Raw genomic sequence first — 15,025 nt, forward strand, 5'->3', positions numbered from 1 at the left:
CCTAAAAATCTGATAAGTGCCAATTGCCTATCGGATCTCTCATCTGATCACTCGCCTGTCCTGTTTATTCTACTGCGACATCCAGGAAAATTGGAACAACCATTAAAATTGACCTCACAGAAAACCAATTGGGTTAAGTACAGAAAATATATCAGCTCACACATTGAGCTAAGTCCTCATCTCCACGATGAAGCCAACGTAGACAGCTTTGTTAATTCACTTGAGTCTGTACTCGTCTCTGCAGCTCGAGCCTCAACATCGCAAACTATAAATACACAAAGCAATAAAAAGACAAATCTACAAATCGAACAGCTCGTCCTCGAAAAGCGGCGTTCACGTCGCGAGTGGCAATTCCACAGATCGCCATCTGCTAAGCAAAGCTTTAGGCATGCCTCACGTCAACTTACTAAAGCCCTACAGCAAGAAGAAGCTTATGTCCACCGCCGCTATATAGAGCAATTGTCAACTTCTAGTACAAAACACTCACTATGGAGAGCTCACCCAATTCTAAGCTCACCGAAAGAAACCGTGATGCCTATTAGAAATCCCACAGGCGGCTGGGCGCGCAGCGATGCAGACAGAGCCAGCACGTTTGCCAATCACCTCAAAAATATCTTCCAACCAAATCCGGCCACTAGTGCCTTTACTCTGCCGACTTTACCATATGAGCCTCAGCTTCAACATGAACCAATCGAGTTTCGCCCAAACGAAATCGCTAATATCATCAAAAACCAACTAAATCCGAAAAAATCACCAGGCTGCGACCTCATAACTCCCAAAATGATCATTGAGCTTCCATATTGCGCCGTCTGCACTATCACCCAGCTCTTCAATGCCATCGCAAAACTTGGCCACTTTCCAGCGAGATGGAAAAAGTCAATTATAATAATGATAGCAAAGCCGGGAAAAGACCACACAATTCCCACGTCGTATAGACCTATAAGCCTACTTTCAGCTTATCTAAACTCTTTGAGAAATGCATTCTGACTCGAATAGACACATACCTAAGGATCCAGGAAGGAATCCCGTCACATCAGTTTGGGTTTCGTGAAAAGCACGGCACAATTGAGCAGGTCAACCGGATAACAGCAGAAATTCGGAATGCATTCGAAAAACGCGAGTACTGTACCGCAATATTTCTAGACGTCTCTCAAGCATTTGATAGAGTCTGGCTAGAAGGTCTAATGTACAAGATCAAGACAATGCTCCCTTGTAATACCCACAAGCTTTTAGAGTCTTACCTTTACGACAGAAAATTTGCTGTGAGGTGCAACACAGATATATCTGACGAATTCACTGTTGGAGCCGGAGTTCCTCAAGGAAGTGTACTCGGACCAACATTATTTGTTCTCTACACAGCAGACATCCCGAAAAGCACACGACTAACAACATCTACGTTTGCTGATGATACAGCTATTCTTAGCCGCTCAAAATGCCCGATGCAAGCAACTGCGCAGCTAGCTCTTCATCTGGTGGATGTTGAAAAATGGCTATCAGACTGGCGAATTAAAGTAAACGAACAAAAATGCAAGCACGTTACGTTCACCTTGAATAGGCAAAACTGCCCGCCCCTTACGCTAAACAACACCCTACTCCCGCAAGCAAACGAGGTAACATATCTAGGAGTACACCTCGATAGAAGACTCACATGGCGTCGGCACATAGAAGCTAAAAGAACCCACCTAAAGCTAAAAGCCAGCAGCCTTCATTGGATTATCAACGCTCGGTCTCCCCTTTGCCTTGAATATAAAGTCCTGCTGTATAACTCGGTACTTAAACCTATATGGATGTACGGCTCCCAGTTATGGGGGAATGCCAGCAATAGCAATATTGACATAGTCCAGCGAGCTCAGTCGAAGATCTTGAGAACAATCACCGGGGCACCGTGGTACGTTCTTAAACATTCTTCCAGTCAAAGATGTGATCGCAGAACAGAAGGAAAAGAACTTTAGCAAGCTATTGTCGCACCCTAACCACCTGGCGAGAGGTCTAACAAAGTTGAGCAACCAATCACGACTTCGTCGCAATGACCTACCCACCCAGCGACCGTCTTGAGGAACGCGCAACCAGAATGCAGTCTTAGTCTACTGTTAGTTAAATGTTAATGTTAAGATTTGAAAACTTATTGTTAGTCTCAAAATTAAGAGAAGATCCAATAAATAAAAGCAAAGTTTAATTAAAAAAAAAAAAAAATGTCAGACTTATCTACGGGGAATCTTTCACTCAACTCTTCCAGCTTCCCCAGAAGACTCGATCTCGATTTGCTTCAGGGGCCCTCCTTATATAGCGCCTGAGGCGCCCGTTAATCCTTGCAAATCTCGCTTTCTGCCGTTAATCCTTCGTTTCTCTGTTCTCGCCGTTAACTTACAAATCTCGCTTCCTGCCGTTAATCCTTCGTTTCTCTGTTCTCGCCGTTAACTTTCTCCAATTCCCGCCGCATTTGTATTGGCGGGCTCTCTTCGTTGTCCCCCTCGTTTGCCCCGCTTGGGCCTCCGATTCGTATTGTTATTGTGCAGGTCATCGGACTTCGTCCAGATAGCCCCGCGCCTCTCCCCATTCCGGTCATTGCAAATGCATTTCTGTGTTTTCTGCATTCTTCTATACATAGCTGCGCTGTCGTGGGCCTATGACATTCGAGCGTGGCCGCAGAGGCCCATCCGGGACCGTCACGTTCCCCGGTGATTCCTCTTTCTCCGTCTTCCGTGCTCGCCGCCGTGCTGGTTCCTCTGCCCCCGCTGCTGCCACCGCATGCCGTCTCACTCGACGGATTTCTTTTCTTCCGTACTTTCAAAACACAGTCGCGCTGGCCAGTCCGACACCACCGTGCTAGCTTGCCTGTCCTCCTCCCCAGCCACCTCCCCTCTTGCCACCTGTCTTGGCGTGTGGGAGATTTGGTCTCCTCATAACTGGATTACGGTTCATGTTTATGGTGCCCCCAATATGGGGTTTATCAAGTCCGTATAGAATCCGTGCAAACGAGTTTCCTATTATTTGCTCTTAGCGGACTAAGCTGGGATGAAAATCTTCACCTTTCTTTGTATTATAGTAGACTCTTAAAAACGTACCCTTATTACAATACTGGGTGTCGTTTTCCTACACAACCTTATTAGTGGTGATGTAGATAGCCAGCATTTACTAACACGCTTACAGTTTAAGGTTTCGAATAGAAGGTCTAGAATCTTTAGTCCTCTATCCAAAAACCCATTATAGTTCGTCATATGCATGAGCCTCTATGTTTGAATTACCGCATTATTCAAATTTCATCTCTTTTAAATAAGAAAACATCCATTTTAAATTACTTAAAAGAGCACAGAAATTCTTCTCGTAATCTTTCCATATATTCTACCTCGAATTTACTTTATTTCCGCTATTCGAGCAGTACGTTACACGGCTGGTGCCCCTCGGTCGGTTGGGCGGGAGGTGAACTGTATGCATTGAGAACCCCGAGAAAAAAAATTGCCACCCGATAAAAACGGCACCTTAGAAAAATGTCCAGCAACTTTGGCTGGTAGGTAGAGCGAAAGTTCACTAGATTAATGCTAAAGAAAAGGCCCGTTGAAAGCCGAGCAGCCGAAAAGAGTCGCATTGCGACCAACAATAGCGATAATATAAAAAAGATAATATGAACTACGTATGATAATACGGCAAAATTTAAAATAAACTTGAATTGCTTGGGTATTGTGGGAGCCGGCAACGGGCGGTGACGTCACAAACGAGAGCGGAGATGCTTCCAAAGATAGTGTAAAGCAGTGGTTCCCAAACTTTTTTCTGTCATGGACCCCTTTGAGGACTTTGCAGGATCCGGTGGACCCCCTTCAGCACTCCCTAACAAATAACCGCAAATCTCCTCGTTCTGTGATATTCAATCTGTTCCTTTTTTTTGTTAATAAGTTTGTAACGGCACTAAAACTTTTTTCGACGAGATATGATGAGGGAAACGCTATGAGAAGCTTTTGCGTGATTGCCCACAGGATATTTTTTAGGTATTTCTGCCTGCAACCAAAATTTCTGATACCCTTTTTTAAATGTCACTTTCAGCTCCTCATTAGTGCTGAGCTCGAGTAGCTCCTCTTGTAATATCACATTCTCCACTTCTGTTTCATCAAATGGATTTATGATCCATGGTGGTATTTCCATCGACAGAATGTCTTCAAATCTAGTATTAAAATCACCATGCAGGGCAATCAAATGTTGAATGTATGTCTGAATATCTTCATCAAGGCATTCTACCTGCGATAAGTTTGAAAACTGTGAAAATTCGCGCCGACCAATATTTCCCTTCATAAACTTCAATTTACCAATAAAAGCTGAAATTACACTCTTTGTTGTTATTAAATTAAGGCTGTCCCCTTGTAATTGTAAGTTGAGCTCATTAAATTTTTGAAACAAATCTGTCAAATAGGCGACGTCTGCTTTAAAATTGATTAGGTTTTTTTTTAAATCAGGATCTTTACTGCCCAGAAATTCCTGTCCTGAGTTGAAAAGTGAATAAAATCTTGATAAGCATGCACCTTTCGACAACCAGCGTACTTCGGTATGTAACAGCAATCGTTGGAAATCTTCATCATTTTCATCGCACAATTGTGTGAATAAGCTCGTATTTAATGCATTGCTTCTAATTTTGTTAACTGCATTAAGCACAAATTGAAGCGATTGGTGCAATCTGTCACTTAAATTTTTCGCTACTAGATGTTGTCGGTGGATAACACAATGAATTGTAGTTACCTCTGGTATAATTCTTTTAAGATGGCTTATAAACCCACGATATCGCCCGACCATGGCAGGAGCTCCATCTGTTGCCACCGAAATAACGTTTGTGAATGGAATCGATTTTTCTTTAAAAAAATCACTGAGAACAGCAAATATTGATTCACCTTTAGTGTCCGTCTTCAAAGTTCTTGCAAATAGTAGCTCTTCATGGATTTCTTCGCCCATAACAAATCGAACATATGCCAATAATAATGCTTCGTTGCCAGGTAAAGTTGACTCGTCCAGTTGAATAGAAAAATGAGTTGTTTGCAGATAATCACACAAGAAACTTTCAACATCAGAGCTCATTTCATCAATACGTCTTTGTACAGTGTTGTTACTCAACGGAATTTTTTTTGAATATGTCTAATGAAGATTTGTGCAGAACAGTTTTTAAGACCTCTTCAACAGCAGGTAAAATTAACTGTTCTCCAATGGTGTGCGGTTTTCCAGATTTTGCTATGAGTAATGAGATATTGTAAGATGCCCGCAAGCCATCATCATTGCTTTCAGACGTTGAAGCAAACATACTGTGCACGGTGGGTCTTTTTTCATATTTTTCTTTTAATGTTTGGAAATATTTTAAATCTTTATCTTTTTTATCTGAATGACACCTTCTTAGGTGCTCTTCCAGCTTTGATGGTTTCATGGAGTCATTGCCCAAAACTTTGTTGCATAAAATGCATGTGGGCAACCGTTTGTCTGCCTGTGATGGAAGAAAACCAAATTTTAAATATTCAACACTATACTGACGACACTTCTTCTTAGATTCGGTCATGTTTCGTATCAATTACCAATCTGCAATGTAAACAATAAATAAAAAACCGAACAATCAAATACCTACTGAACTTATATACTTCCATAAAATAATATATTATTATAAATATACCTATCTCATATAGAGTAAGGTTGGTTGGAAGAGATTTCTTTCCATTTAATTAACATTTTTTGTAAAAAAAATTGTAAAGTAAATAATATATGAAATAAAAATACAACTCGTTAATTAAATAACGCAAAACCTTACAGTAGTTTGTCGAAAATCAAGAGAAGAATCGATTCCACTAATAAAAACATTAGGGTAAAATTTTATCCAACAAAATTGAAATTATGCCGTGTTTGATTATTACTCAACTTTTGATTAACACAGGTCTTACGCTTTTTGATTAACACGTTATTGTATATACCCATTACTTTTTTATTGTTTTTATCCCACAGGAAGGTGATACTACTCATGATAATAAACAACTTTTCCTATGAAGCCGCTTCCGAAATCTCGAAAAAAATCTGTTTTTCCATACTTCCATTTCTCGAGATTTCATAGGGAAAGTTCTTTATTTACATGAGTTGAATCACTTTCCCGCGAGAACAAAACGATAAAAAAGTCACGGTGTATGCATATAACAAATAGGCAGGTATGTACTTATACTTACTTTTGCGATACTGGTAATCACTAGGTAATATCGATTCACTTTACTTTTAGAAAGTGTGGAAACAAATTATGGCACTAATATCGATTCAGATTTCCTTATGACATTTCGGAAATGAGAAACGTTTCTCCTTGACATTCGTATTTATAAACAAATTCATTTGCACGTTTGTAGAGGTGCAGAACTTGCTGAGCTTCTCGATGTTTTTTAAAATACATCGATGTTTTTCATTTTTCCAAAACATCGAGGTATCGATGTTTCCATCGATGTTTTCTGCACCTCTACACGTTTGAACAAGTATTGCGGACGGGACGGTTGCCGGCAGCGGCGCGTCGACGACAAGTCTCGACGCGTTGTACTGAATATGGAACAAATTTTTACAATTTTACAGGGTTTTACAAGTAACAGTCGCTGAGCTTCTCAAAATATTATCTGCCTATAGTGATAGAAGTCAAGCCAATATCTTAGTTCTTCACTATCGAAACCAAATTAATTTTCATTCACCCCCGCTTACAAAGTGTAGACCCCCATTTTTTGTTAGACCCAACGTAGACCCCCGTCGAGTCTCCCGTGGACCCCTGGGGGTCCACCTGGACCACTTTGGGAACTACTGGTGTAAAGGGATCGACGGACAAGAGCGACTTGGCAGTCGAGGAATAGCAAGCACACAGAGCGGCTGTATTACAAGACCAATTAATAGTGTTAAACTTAATCACCAAAAGTTCATCATTATTGGGGGAACTTGCGGGTTAATACATTGGCAACGAGGTAAATTCTATTTTGAAAGTTTTTTTTTTATATAAAATAATTGGCATTAAGCTATAATACTACGCGTATAAAATAGCATTTTTCTTTGTCACACGGCGTTGTCAGCCCAATAAATTGGGGAACGAAGCAGGAGGTGGGACATAAAGGCGATAGATGTGCCGGCGTGAGAGGCTTTGTGTTATCTTTCAAAGGGAAAAATGGCTTCACGAAGAGAGGCTGCGTTAGAAAACAAGCCAAAGTTGATTTGAAGAGATTTATAAATGCAATGAAGCTGCGTTCAACAAGCCGAAACTGTATTGAATTAAAAGGAATTAATTGTAAATCAAAAAAAAACTGCGCGGAAGAGTTAAAATCTGACAAGCCAAAAAAAAAAATTATGAATTAAGCCCCTCGTAAGCCAAATGAATGTGTAGACTATACACTGTAGAGATACAAGTAAAAAAAAAGGAAAGGAAATAAAAGTATATAACTCGAGGCTGCGTTCAAACAAGCCAATATTGGAATAAAAACAAACATTTTTTTTGTTTTCTGTTTGGTTCCAGGATGGCTGAAAATTGTTTAAAACCGTTCCTATGCGACACCATTGAGAAGTCGGTGCTTCGAAATGAATGGGAGAGGTGGTTTAGAGCATTCACCATATCATTGGATGCCGAACAGATCGAGGCACCCAAGATGAAGAGAACTAAACTCCTTCACATGGGGAGCCTGCAACTGCATACTGTCGCGTTCTCGATACCAGGTGCACTGGTGGATTATGGGAAAGCAAAGGCGAATGTTGAGTGTTCCAGATGTGGTCGAATGGGTCACGCGAGTAGCGATTTCTCCTGCCCGGCGCGAGTTGCAAAATGTAGCAAATGCTCCAAGATAGGTCATTTTGCACGGAAATGCAGAACGAAACTGTATTCTCAATCAAGAAACGAGAATCTTAAAAGGGGGCAAAATAATTTTCGATGCGTAGAAGATGAGCACGCTGGGTGCAAACGGAAGAAAAAATGTGAGAATTGTTTTAAGATATGCAACGATGGAGAAGAAGGACTTATAAATTGCCTAATAGGAGGTTATGAGATACCCCTTATTATTGATTCGGGATCGAAATTTAACCTGATAAGCCACACAGACTGGGTGAAGCTTAACCACGGCAATACGACCCTTTTTAACGTTAGATCGCATTCACAGAAACAATTTCGTGGATACGCATCTGAAAAATTACTTGAATTTGCGTTTTTGATGCACCGATATCAGCTGTGCTAAATGCGTAGGTGATTGCTACATTTTTTGTCATTAAAAATTGATTTTAGTCATTATTGGGCCGAGAAACCGCCATTAAACTCAACGTTCATCGTCTGGGCCTAGATATCAATCAAGTGGAAACGACCACACCGTTTGCTAAGTGGAAAGGGATTAAAGTTAAACTATGGATTGACCCCCAAGTTATCCCTATTCAACAGCCATTCCGAAGGATTCCGGTAGCACTCGAAGAGAAAGAAGCTGCCAAGCTGGAAGAAGGTTTAAGTCGAGACATTATCGAAGCGGTTACTGGTCCCAGTGCGTGGATCTCTCCCTTTTCGCGTCTCGACCTAAAAGACGCCTATCATCAACTGGAACTCGACGAAGCCAGCAGGGAAATTACGACGTTCATAACCCCAAAAAGACTTTAGGTACAAACGGCTAATGTTCGGAATCCACTCTGCTCCGGAAATATTCCAACGTCACCTCGAACAGCTTCTGGCACCCTTTACCAACGTCATGAATTACATTGACGATGTCATTATATTTGGAGCTAGCGAGGAAGAACATGACAAGACAGTAAGAGAGGTCTGCAAAGTATTCGATGGAAACGGTGTCTTACTGAACGATCAAAAATGCACCTGGAAAACAACCAGACTCAAGTTCCTGGGTCACATTATCTCGGATAAGAATATCGAAGTGGACCCGGAGAAAGTCAATTTAATCCGAGGGTTTCGGGAACGAATTAACAAGGAAGAAACTCGAAGTTTTCTAGGGTTGGTGACATACGTTGGAAAATTCATTCCAGACCTGACTCATTACACGGAACCGCTAAGACAATTGCTAAAGGAGGACTCGAAATTTAGCTGGGGAGAGGTGGAAAGAGATGCCTTTCGGAATCTAAAAGATCGATTGGCGCAAGTACCAAACCTCGCATATTTCAACACGCGAAATCGAACTCGGCTAATAGCAGATGCCAGTCCAATAGCGCTTGGAGCGGTATTACTGCAGTTCTCAGGTAATGGTGACCCCCTAATTATTTCATTCGCTAACAGAGCTTTGTCAGACATTAAGAAACGTTATTCCCAAACAGAAAAAGAAAGTCTGGCTCTAGTTTGGTCGGTTGAAAGATTTTACTATTACCTGACAGGACTTCCCTTCGAACTTGTGACCGACCACAAACCGTTGGAGGCCATTTTCAAACCGACATCCAAACCGCCAGCCCGCATAGAGAGATGGATACTACGGCTCCAATCCTACCAATTTAAAGTCATCTATTCGGCGGGAAAAGAAAACATATCGGACTTATTATTCCGACTTTGCCAAACATCTCCATACGATTCTTGTGTCGGAGACAAGGATTACAGTATACTACGGGTGGTCGAAATCAATATTCCCCAATCGATGACCATTTCGGAAATTGCCAACCATTCAACAAAATATGAGGAGATAATCGATGCAATGTCCTGTTTGGAGTGCGACTCATAAAAAACCTGGATCCTTAAAACAACTTAACCCATTTCGCTGTGAGCTCTCAGCTATAGGAGCCCTTCTGTTGCGTGGTAACCGCATCGTGATCCCAACATCGCTTCGAAACCGAGTGCTTGAGCTGGCTCACGAAGGGCATCCGGGAGAGTCTGCTATGAAAAGACGTCTGCGATCTAAGGTATGGTAGCCGCTGATTGACCGTGACACAGAAAAATACGTAAAACATTGCAGAGACTGTTTTCTGGTGGCACAAAACCCAAAGCCAGCACCAATGGAACGGAATCCATTCCCAACCGGTCCGTGGATTTGGGGAGCTTCAGACATATTGGGGCCCTTACCAAATAATGAATTCGTAGTAGTATTTATTGACTATTACTCTCGCTATATGGAGTTCAAATTCTTACGCTCTATTACGTCTGCCAGCCTGATTGAAGTGATGAGGGAGATTTTCTGTAGGCTGGGGTACCCGAAAAATTTAAGAACTGACAATGGACGACAGTACATAAGTCAAGAATTCGAGGAGTACTGCAAAACTTGCGATATAGAACAAGTCAAATCTCCACCCTATTGACCTCAAGCTAATGGAGAAGTGGAAAATATGAATTGATCTGTGGTTAAACGCTTTCAGATAGCTCATTCAAATTAAAAAAACTACAGGGAAGAAATCCAGAAATTTGTGCTCATGCACAACGCCACATGGCATAACTGGTGTGGCACCGACTCAACTCATATTTAATAGGGTTATCCGCGATAAAGTTCCATGCATAGATGACATCCAAGAGAAGGGTATAGACTCTGCTGAAAGGGACAGGGATTGTATATTGAAAAAAAAGGAAAAGAAGAATCAGATATAAAGAGGGGAGCAAAGGATAACGTAATTAATGTAGGGGATAAGGTACTTTTGAAAAATGTAATTTTTCCTCATAAGTTAACCCCAAGCTTCCAGGAAACCGAATATGCGGTTGTCGAGAAAAATAACAACATAGTCAAACTTATGTCAGGAGACAGAACTCTGACAAGAAATTTATCTCACGTCAGAAAGATACCAATTTATGCAAACGATTTGGAGGCATCGTTAAACTCTTCTATGGGCAACTCTCACCCCAGGATAACATCAACCCAGGAGGACCATGGAGACGATGAACGGAAAGGCCAGCAGCGCAGACAGTCCACGGATAAGCTGGACCCTTTGCCCACCAAGTCCTTGAAGCTAAAACTCGTTAACAAAGGAGGGATGTGGGAGCCGGCAACGGGCGGTGACGTCACAAACGAGAGCGGAGATGCTGCCAAAGAGAGTGTAAAGGGATCGACGGACAAGAGCGACTTGGCAGTCGAGGAATAGCAAGCACACAGAGCGGCTGTATTATAAGACCAATAAATAGTCTTAAACTTAATTACCAAAAGTTCATCATTCTTGGGGGAACTTGCGGGTTTATACAGGTATTATAAAAGTTAACATTTAAAATATATATAGCTCTATCTCATATAGTCTCTGAGATCCACGCGTTTATACAAACAGACATACAGACGGACATGGCTACATCGACTCGGCTGTTAATGCAGATGAAGAATACCTTTACTTCATGTGTTCGAAGATGATTCCTTTTTTCTGTTATATAGTTTCTCAAGAATACAAAATTCCCTTGCACTCTACGCGAACCGGGTATATAAAGTGTCTTACAGAGAAAACTATCTGCGCACCCTAATTCTCTCGCTCGGGATTGACTCGGGTTTCCAACAGATCCCGCCCTTGACGCAATGACGTCCCAACCCTTTGAGGGTCCCAATAGTTTTTTACTAACGTCTAATTTTTTTGTTAGTCTCGAAAAGAGGAGACTAAATAAAAACAATTTAAAAATAAAAAAAAATGTACATAGTGTTTGTGACCTTGTTACTCTTTGACCTTGGAAAATGAAAATGTTGACCCGGTCATTACTATGGCAGCTACATATATAAGAATAGTTGTCCGATTGGGAAAATTTTTTAGCTTGATTTGCAAGCATACTCTTGACAAAATTAAAAAACGCCAAACAATGTAATTTTTGACAAAAATAAAATACAAAATTATAATTTTGGTCAAAAGTTTGTAAAGCAGTGATGAAGACATCTCTGACCCTGTAAAGTGTATATATTCTTGATCAGGGTCGGTCGACTATATCCTATAGCTGCCATATAACTGAATGATCGGAATTGGCATAACTTTTTTGTTTTTAAGCTAGATGGATTGATTTCTACGGATTCCTATAGCTGTCAGCTGAACGATCGGAATTGGCTTAACTTTGTTGTTTTTGACGCTGGAATGATGTGACTTACTACGGATTTCTCTTTGAGAAACTTAATCTGTTGAATTTCATAAGGATCAGCCGACTATATCCAATAGCTGTAACTGTAATTGAACGTTCGGAAATGGCACAACCTTGCTGTTTTTAGATGCTTGAGGCTGTTTCCAAAAATTTTCTTAGAAAATTTATTTGATGGTGAAATTTTCATAAGAATCGGAAAACTGTATACGATCCGATATATATAATACTATAAGCTGCTACTTAACTGCCCCAAGTTAGCTTTCTTTTCTTGTTCTTAAATGTAAAATCTTTATATTTTATTTAACTTCGCAGTTGGACTTGCAATTGCAGGACGAGGCTGGTGGAGATATCTCAAGTTTTATAACAAATGGAGAATGGGACCTATTGGGTAAGACTCAAGACCCTTATTTGTTCTATATACTATGTTACCTGAGACAACCCCGCTACTTGTATAGTTAATCTATATTATAAATAAACACTAAAATTTAAATTTAAAACTATATATAAATATTTAATGTATAGGTTCCTTTTAAAATCTAAAAATTTTGCTTAAGAACTTAAGTAATTTAATAGAATAAAAATAATAAAAAAAATTGACAAAAAAATTTTGAGAAAAAATTTTGAAATCACTGTGGACGGAAGTCCACGAGGTGACGACCTGCATGCCTAGGCGTGCGCGAGGAAACTCTATATATAGCCGAAGAATTAAAAATTTTCTGTAGGCAACCGATCTAAATGAATGATATACCAATCGAAAGGTATTGTTTCAATTAGATAATTTTTGTCGAAACATAGTCCAAAAGTTATTTGGTTTGGGAGAAATTAGGGTGAAAGTAAAAAAAAATTTTATCACTAAAGTGGGGCTGGTGGACACATTTTAGTCCCCAGATGGAATATTTTTATATATTCGCATTCTAGAGCTAAATACGCGTCGATTGGTACCTCAATCGACCCGATCCGACATTTCATTCAGAAGTTATTCAAAAAATTCGATTTTTTCTTCTTCTTCAAAATGAAGCCAGTTTGCGTCGGTTTGTCGGTTTGTCTGTTTGCACTATTTTTATCTTAAAAATCCTGAAAAAAATTGGAAAATGTTTGTTACTATCATATGAGCAACTATTGTTCTACAACTTTTTGAAATACCTTTAGCTTACGTCAAAAAATTAAAAAAACTTTGTTAATGAAAAAATTCATAACTTTATAATTAAGAAAGATATTAAAAAAAGCTTTACACCATTGAAATGGTTTTTTAAATATCAATTTCACTTTCTTTGAGACCAAACGTCTATATAGTAAAAAAACAAAAATACACTGAAAATAAAATTTTTTTTTTAGAAAAAAAATTATTTTTCAAAATTGACTCGACTGATCCTTTTTTTTTATTGCACGTGTAGATAGCTTTTGAGATGACGCAACTTTCGATATATCGCTTATATCTGGCAAAATCCGTTAACTCAAGATATAGTCCTGTAAGTGCAGCTACCCATTTTGTCCAGCCTCTTGTGAAGCTTGCATTTGCTTATATGTACATGTGTATGTATTTGATTGGCATCTTTGCTTTTTGGAGTCTGCTTATATTTGGTCAATACCCTAAAAAATATGGAGTATGTATATCTTTTCAGATTGTAGTTTATTTATTTAAAAACAAGAAAGGAAAGCTAACTTCGGGCGGAGCCGAAGTTTAAATACCCTTGCAGTTAAGTCGCAGTCCGCTAGGTGGCGCCACCCATCTTATATTATTAGATATATAGCGGATCGCATATAGTCGGCCGATCCTCATGAAATTTGACAAATCAAATTCTTTTGTCCAAAATAGAATCTGTACCAAATCCCATCTTTCTAACTTAAAAAACACCAAAGTTATGCCAATTTCGATCGTTCTATGACAGCTATAGGATATAGTCGGCCGATCCTTATAAAATTTTGTACACAAGATACTTTGGTCAAATATAACATGTGTGGAAAGTCTTAACCCTCTAACTTAAAAAACACCAAAGTTATAGCCTTTCCGATCAATCAGTTATATGGCAGCTATAGGATATAGTCGGCCGATCCCGGCCGTTCCGATTTATATACTACCTGCAAAGAAAAAACGGATGTGTGCAAAGTTTCAACTCGATAGCTCCAAAACTGAGACTAGTTTGCGTAGAAACCGACAGACAGACAGACAGACGGACAGACAGACAGACGGACAGACGGACATGCTTATATCGACTCAGGAGGTGATCCTTATCAAGAATATATATACTTTATAGGGTCGGAGATGTCTCCTTCACTGCGTTGCACACTTTTGACCAAAATTATAATACCCTCTGCAAGGGTATAATAAAATCCAAATAAAAAAGGGCTTAAAAAGTAAAACGTAAACATTGACTCAACTTGGACTCGAACCCAGGCCCTCTGTGTTAGGAACCACGACGCTCTCCACTCGACTAACCTAGAACTGTGTTGCTTGATGGCAACTTTTGTTGTAATTCTGCTTTGTGTTTCAGTGTCTCATGTCTTAATGAGAAGACTCAGAAGATTGGTACTTCAACCGACCCGGTCCGACATTTCTTTCAGAAGTTATTCAAGAAATTCGATTTTTACAGTTTTTTCAAAATGAAGCCAGTGGGTCTGTTTGTCTATATTTTTATACCCTTGCAGAGGGTATTATAATTTTGGTCAAAAGTGTGCAACGCAGTGAAGGAGACATTTCCGACCCTATAAAGTATATATATTCTTGATCAGGATCACCTCCTGAGTCGATATGAGCATGTCCGTCTGTCCGTCTGTCTGTCTGTCTGTCTGTCTGTCTGTCTTTCGGTTTCTACGCAAACTAGTCTCTCAGTTTTAAAGCTATCGAGTTGAAACTTTGCACACACCCTTCTTTCCTTTGCAGGCAGTATATAAGTCGGAGTATATAAGTATATAAGTCGGCTAAAGGATATAGTCGGCCGATCCTTATGAAATTTTGCACATAAGATATGTTGGTCAAACATAACATGTGTGGAAAGTCCCAACCCTCTATCTTAAAAAACAACGAAGTTATGGCATTTCCGATCAATCAGTTATATGACAGCT

General features: G+C 39.9%; 2 protein-coding genes across 2 annotated transcripts in view; one reads left to right on the forward strand and one right to left on the reverse strand.

Annotated features, from left to right (window-relative positions):
• Positions 1 to 12,388, forward strand: part of LOC6504327 (neuronal acetylcholine receptor subunit alpha-7) — a 577,668-nt gene extending 565,280 nt beyond the window's left edge. The window contains exon 7 of the mRNA XM_032455973.2: positions 12,275 to 12,388. The gene's annotated coding sequence lies outside the window, so the exon portion shown is untranslated. The remainder of the gene's footprint in view (positions 1 to 12,274) is intronic.
• On the reverse strand, positions 3,849 to 5,673 carry LOC123257536 (SCAN domain-containing protein 3-like). Its single transcript, XM_044717026.1, has one exon. It carries the CDS (start codon positions 5,056 to 5,058, stop codon positions 3,904 to 3,906), a length of 1,155 nt encoding a protein of 384 aa, XP_044572961.1. The 5' UTR covers positions 5,059 to 5,673; the 3' UTR covers positions 3,849 to 3,903.
• Positions 12,389 to 15,025: the final 2,637 nt, after the last annotated feature.

This window comes from Drosophila ananassae, chromosome XL, assembly GCF_017639315.1.
Source record: "Drosophila ananassae strain 14024-0371.13 chromosome XL, ASM1763931v2, whole genome shotgun sequence".
In the NCBI taxonomy this organism is placed as follows: Eukaryota; Metazoa; Arthropoda; class Insecta; order Diptera; family Drosophilidae; genus Drosophila; species Drosophila ananassae.

Coding starts and splice junctions, on each gene's coding strand:
- LOC123257536 (XM_044717026.1), bottom strand. CDS start 5,058: ATGAGCTCTGATGTTGAAAGTTTCTTGTGTGATTATCTGCAAACAACT.